The 5,817-nt window shown below is 44.0% G+C and overlaps 1 protein-coding gene across 1 annotated transcript; it reads right to left on the reverse strand.

Annotated features, from left to right (window-relative positions):
- Positions 1–553: 553 nt before the first annotated feature.
- Positions 554–4,031, reverse strand: Dkk4 (dickkopf WNT signaling pathway inhibitor 4). Its single transcript, XM_035453242.1, has 4 exons — positions 3,804–4,031; positions 2,716–2,866; positions 2,466–2,618; positions 554–1,518 (listed from the first exon to the last, which is right to left on the reverse strand). Exons 1-4 carry the CDS (start codon positions 3,912–3,914, stop codon positions 1,268–1,270), a joined length of 666 nt encoding a protein of 221 aa, XP_035309133.1. The 5' UTR covers positions 3,915–4,031; the 3' UTR covers positions 554–1,267.
- Positions 4,032–5,817: the final 1,786 nt, after the last annotated feature.

Below are 5,817 nucleotides of genomic sequence, written 5' to 3' on the forward strand. Positions count from 1 at the left end.
TACTTATTTTTTTTTAGTAAATGTGCTTAAATTCAACATGTTTATGAGCACAGTTTGCCATGAGTTTAGTAGAGAATAGTAAGAGCCAGGGTGCTAGAAAATGTTTAATGGAAGTCAGGCGTGGGTGGTTCACACTTTTAATCCCAGCACTCAGGAGGCAGTGGCAGGTGGATCTCTGTGAATTTGAGGTCAGCCTGGTCTACAGAGTGAGTTCCAGGACAGCCTCAAAAGCAATACAGAGAAACCCTGTCTCGAAAAACCAAAAAAAAAAAAAATGTTTAATGGACATTTTTATTTCTGCCTTTCAGTGCAACCACGTTCTCCTCTACTGTCTCCTGTTTGCTCTTTACTTGAAGCTGGTTCGGTATTCTCTAGAAACTTGGGGCTGCCAGGCATGATAGCACACACCCTTAGTCCCAGCAGGAGGCAGAGACAGGCAGATCTCTGAGTTCAAAACCAGCCTGATCCCAGAGTGAATTCCAGAACACCAGAGCTACATAGTGAGACCCTGTCAGAGAAAGAGAGAGAGAGAGAGAGAGAGAGAGAGAGAGAGAGAGAGAGAGAGAGAGAGAGAGGAAGAGACTTCATCAATGTAACTTTTTTCTTTGACCCATTTTCTGTTTGCAATACAGAAGAATAGGTGTGTGCTTTATCTCAGAAATAGCAGCCCCTCACCTGAAATGACTTGTGATTTCTGGGGACATACACATCCAATAGTTTGTCTGGTAGGCAGTTCACAGTATATCAAAAGATCCCATTGTACACCCATATCCAATCTCAATTTTTAAAAAAGATTTATTTGAATAGATTTGAGTGGCTGTGTCAGAATTGTTTTATTGTAGAATCTTGTCAATATTCTAGACAGGATACAAAAAGCCAAAAGTAATTCACAGTGCAGCATCTCATAGTACACAGGTTACTGTGTATTTCAGTTGCTAGATTTGGCTTTTTATATATGTTGGGTGTAGTGGTTGGTGTTCATCTATAATCCCAAACCTGGGGTGTAAGAGGATTGTGAGTTTGAGGCCAACTTGGGCTACAGAGCTTACTTTGAGACCCTGTCTAAGAACTCCTCACTCTACCCCGAAAAGTACCCAAAAGGCAGAGGCAGGCAGATCTCTATGAGCTCAAAGTCAGCCAGGTAGACAGCAAGTTCCAGCCGAGCCAAGGCTACACAGTGAAGCCTTGCCTCAAAAAAACAAAATAAAATAACATTAATAAAATTAGTTACTGGCTGTGTGAATACAATGAGTCCCATGTTTACAACTCATATTCTTTGGCATACTCTTAGTCTTGTCTGTTGGCGGCTACCAGTCACCTGACTTCGACACAACAGTCCAGGACCACAGTCGCAGCGCTGGAAGATTTCTGGGGCTTGTATAGTGTCTTTTTGCCCTCTCCTGGAGCAGACTTGTCCCTCTAGTAGTACTGGCTTGCAAATTTTTGTCCAAAAGTGGCGAGCACAGCAAAGTCCAGGGCCACAGTCGGAAGTTCTCAGACAGCTTTCTCCCTCCTGTCCTGTAACAAGTTAGACACAGGCTTTAGTGGCAGATGGGCAGCACTGCTCATGGCAGCAGACAGGTTAAGGGTGTGTGTTGTTCTAATGGCATGAGTTTGGGAATCTAGGTATGAAGGCTACAACCTAAAAATAGCAACAGTCAATAGGACCCATGGGTCTCACATAATGAGGGGAAATTCTAACCCTTCCTAATAGGGTTTATTGCTTCTTATTAAAGTCCTGGCGGTGGTGGCACATACCTTTAATCCTAGCACTTGGGAGGCAGAGGCAGGCAGATCTCTATGAGTTTGAGACCAGCCTGGTCTATAGAGCAAGTTCCAGGACAGGCTCCAAAGCTACAGAAAAACCCTGTCTCAAAACAAACAACAACAAAAGACCGTAGTAATAAGTACTTAGGAAGAAAACCTTCCAGTGTTCATTTACAGACACATACATACAAGAGCACACACACACTATGCTGGCGGTATAACAAGTGCCATTTTCCCTTTCTATATCTTTAGCATACACAGTGGATGAAGTAAATGCATTTGCTCCAACTTTGTACAAAATACAAAATGGATTTTGTTGTTTGGAAACAGGATCTATATAGACCAGGCTGGCCTGGAACTCAGAAATCCAACGGCCTTTACTGGAATTAAAAGGGGTTTGCTACCACACTTAGTGATTTAAAAAAAAAAAATGTTAAACAAAATTGGAGTCTCAAGTTATAGTCTTTGAGAAAACATTCACACTGTGCTGGGAAATGGTGTGTGTGTAACTGAACACTGGAAAGTTTTCTTCCTATGCACTTATCACTAGGGTCTTGCCCTGTCCTGGCCAGTGGGGTCTCTTGAGTTGTTCCAAGAGCTTGAAGACATGGGTGAAGAAGGAAGTTAGTTTCAGCCTGTGGAACTGAGAGGGAGAAAATTGTTTTCAAAATAAAATGTGCTCAGAATGGTGTTCTTACCCTTACTGCTTTGTGATTTCTTAATGCTGGGCTTCCCCTGAGCTCTGTTTTCCTCTGTGGGCCATTTGGTGGTTCCTTCTGCATAGGTGCCATCTTGGCCATCATTGTTTCTGTCCATTACTGGCCTTGTGTCTTCCACAGCAGTGCAAACATCTGAGGGACAGCCAGCTTTAGTTAGTGTTACTGAGGGACAGAAGTCCAGACATGCAGTTACTGTGTTATGAAATAATTTGGTAGCTCTTCTACTCACCATTCACACAGACTGATCCTGGGCAGCACATGGCACTCCGCTGGCACCTCCTTCGAACTCTACGGCATGTGGTGCAGTATGACTTGTCATCGTGCAGCATGAGACAGAACTTCCCTACGTTGCAGTCCTTGTCTGAGGCACACTGTGAGCCCTGTGAAGGAAGACTTGTCACAGGCTGGGAAATCCAATGAGCCCTAAGAGGTCTTTATCCCACACATGGGTTGGGGTGGGGGGCTGTTGAGACGTTGTGTGGAGCTTCCGGCACCCTCTTAATTTTTCAGCGTAATTGGTTTCCCCCAAAAAAGAATACATCAAACTACCTGTGAGAAGACCTTGGTTGCTACAGAGCTTGTGTTTGAGAGCTTGTCTTTAATCAATTATGAACCAACCATGTCCTAACCCTTGTTTTACTTCAAAACTCAGAATTGAATACTCTTATGTTCTTCATGAAAAATCAAAGTTTTTTCCTGTGTGTCTTACAGATGACACATGTCCCATTGTCACTGCACCCACTCCTCCCCAACTGTCCTTCATTATGTATGTACCACATAAGATATAGTATAATGCATAGTATACATAAATGATAATGACCCCGAAACAACTCTGTAAAGTCGATTATTACAATAATGTGTCATGTCCTAATGTGTTTATGTCCTAACTCCCACACACATGCTATGTAACCTTGGTCCAAATTACTGTCTCCTTCATTGATAATGGAAAGCTCTGCCTATCTCAAGTTGTGAGAAAGACAGTTTATCAGAAAAGTCTAGCACATGATACTGCTTCATTATACACTGATCTGTAGACAAATTCAGAGCCCTGGCTGGAAAAAGGCCTTTTGCTTTTCCTGGCTTTTTGTTTCATCTGTAGTCCAGGTTGGCCTCTGACTCACTGTCAGCTCCTTATTCTCATTCTCTGCCTTCTAAGTAATGGTTTGTGCTAATAGTCAATGACAAGAGAGTGGGGTTTTATGTGCAACCTCTGTCCTACATCAGTTCATTCACTTAGAGGTGAGGGTGGCCTGCCTGACACAAGGTTAGTTATGGTTGCTATGGGTCTCAATGTTGCCCTGCTCCAGCTGCACTTACCTTCCCAGTGCCTTGCACATCTGTAGAGCTCTTGATGTTGTTGAAATCCAGGACCAAAGCTCCCAGGGGTGAACAGAACCAGCTGAGTCCAAGCAAGGCCACCAGTACCATCCTTCAGTCACTCAGGTCTCTGGGGACTTCCTAGTACCCCTTGAGTCTTCTGACGCTGGGCTGCTGCAAACGGAGCTGAGTGGACCTGCGTGCAATCTGCCAGTCTCCTGGAGCAGCCTTTTCTGAAAGAGAAGCGAATCTTCGCAAGGACTGTGTGTTAAAGGAGACAGGCAGGGTCTGACCAGCACGCTTTTCAGAAAGCATTTATAGACAGATGTGGCTCCTCTTCTCCCTCCCAGCCCACTCGCTTCCTTCCTCTTTACCCCACACAGGCTACAACAGATCCCTTCACATCTTTGATCAATAGTTCAAAACAAGGGCTCAGTGGAAGGAGACCAGAGGCAGGGCCACAGCGGCTGCTCCTCCAGGCAGCAGTCCCTCTTAATTATTGCATATCAAAGTCAGTTCAAAGGGCTCCCAGGAGAGAAGGATGTTGGTATCAAAGGCAGTCCTGATAATCACCTGCATTTCCTACCCTCAAACCTTTGGGAGGGGGGGCATACTAAGATGTGTTTTCTCAGCTAATTGTACTCAAAAAGAATGACTCACATTAGCCAATATGCTGCAGATGTTTAAAAGGAATAAAATGAGAATAACGAATTACCGAATCTACCCTGAAGTCTAAAATAGCGAAGGGTACCTTTTCCTTAGCCCCCACATCTACACTGGAATGTGCCAATAGCTTCAGAACTGTGACAGTGGCATCACCTACTCTTATTAGAAAACTAATGGAGTACATGAATATCTGATTTTATTTTCAAATGTCTTAATTACTTTGTAAACTGATATTTAAAAAAGCATAAAGTGACACCTATACTTCCAGAACTTGGGAAATGGAGGCAAAAGGATCAAGAGGTCAAGGTCAGTCCTGGCTACATAGCAAGTTGGACCCTGTACCAAAAAACAATGATGAGTTTTTTTTTTGTTTTTTTTTTTTAAGATTTTAGTTTTAATTATGCACACACATAATGGGGAGGGGTTGTGCATGTGAGTGCAGTTCCTGAGGAGTCCAGAAGAGGGCATGAAAGCCCCTGGAGGTGGTAAACTGCCTAAACTTGGGTGCTCTTCATTACTGAGCCATCTCTCCAGGCTCTAAAATGAATTTTTTTTGTTTTGCTTTGTTTTTTTTGTTTGTTTGTTTGACACAGGGCTTCTCTGTGTAACCCTAGCTGTCCTAGAACTTGCTCTGTAGACCAGGATGGACTCAAAACTCACAGAGATCCTCTTGCCTCCACCTTCTTGAATGTGGGATTAAAGGTGTGCGCCACCACCGCCTGGCTTCCGAAATTGAATTTTTAGAACATCTGCTTTCACCCTTTCTCATATATAAACATTTTATCTTTGAAATGGAGTGTTGCCCAGGCTGCCCTCAAACCCCTGGCTCAAGTATCTTCCTGCCTCTGTCTCTGATAGTAACCGCCAGAGCGCCATCTCGGGCTGTTAGAGAAGAGAGTACTTGGAGTGTGTGCTTCTCCATGTTCTGAACACGTTAGGGAGAAAACAAACTAGATGTGGGAGGAAGATGGCCTTTCAGTCCTCTTCACGGCTGTCTTTCTTTTCAGGGTGGACTTAGTCTTGGACTGTCTAAAATCTAACAAGACCGGGCTGGACAGTTGCCATAAAGAACACTGGCTGCTCTTGCATAGGACCTGGGTTTGATCTCCAGCACCTACATGGAGGCTCCCAACAGTCTAACTCCAGTACCAGGGAGTAAGATGCCCCCTTCTGACCTCTTCAGGTACCAGAAACACATGTGGTGCTCATACATAGGCAAAACACTTGTGCGTAAGGCAATAAAGTCTTTAAAAATTGAATAAAATCTAACAATACCAATTTTCTCTTCAGTGGGGAGGGATCCATGGTGTGGCTGGGTCTTCCTTTAGGACTCCCAGCACAGCCAGGG

Source organism: Cricetulus griseus, assembly GCF_003668045.3.
Source record: "Cricetulus griseus strain 17A/GY chromosome 1 unlocalized genomic scaffold, alternate assembly CriGri-PICRH-1.0 chr1_1, whole genome shotgun sequence".
Taxonomy (NCBI): domain Eukaryota; kingdom Metazoa; phylum Chordata; class Mammalia; order Rodentia; family Cricetidae; genus Cricetulus; species Cricetulus griseus.

Bases quoted from the DNA above. Each gene is read 5' to 3' on its own strand.
- Dkk4 (XM_035453242.1), bottom strand. From the start codon at position 3,914: ATGGTACTGGTGGCCTTGCTTGGACTCAGCTGGTTCTGTTCACCCCTG. The intron at 2,619-2,715 runs GTGAGTAGAAGA...GCTGTCCCTCAG, and splicing joins AGGATCAGTCTGTGTGAATG to ATGTTTGCACTGCTGTGGAA. The intron at 1,519-2,465 runs GTAAGAACACCA...AACTTGTTACAG, and splicing joins GAAATCACAAAGCAGTAAGG to GACAGGAGGGAGAAAGCTGT.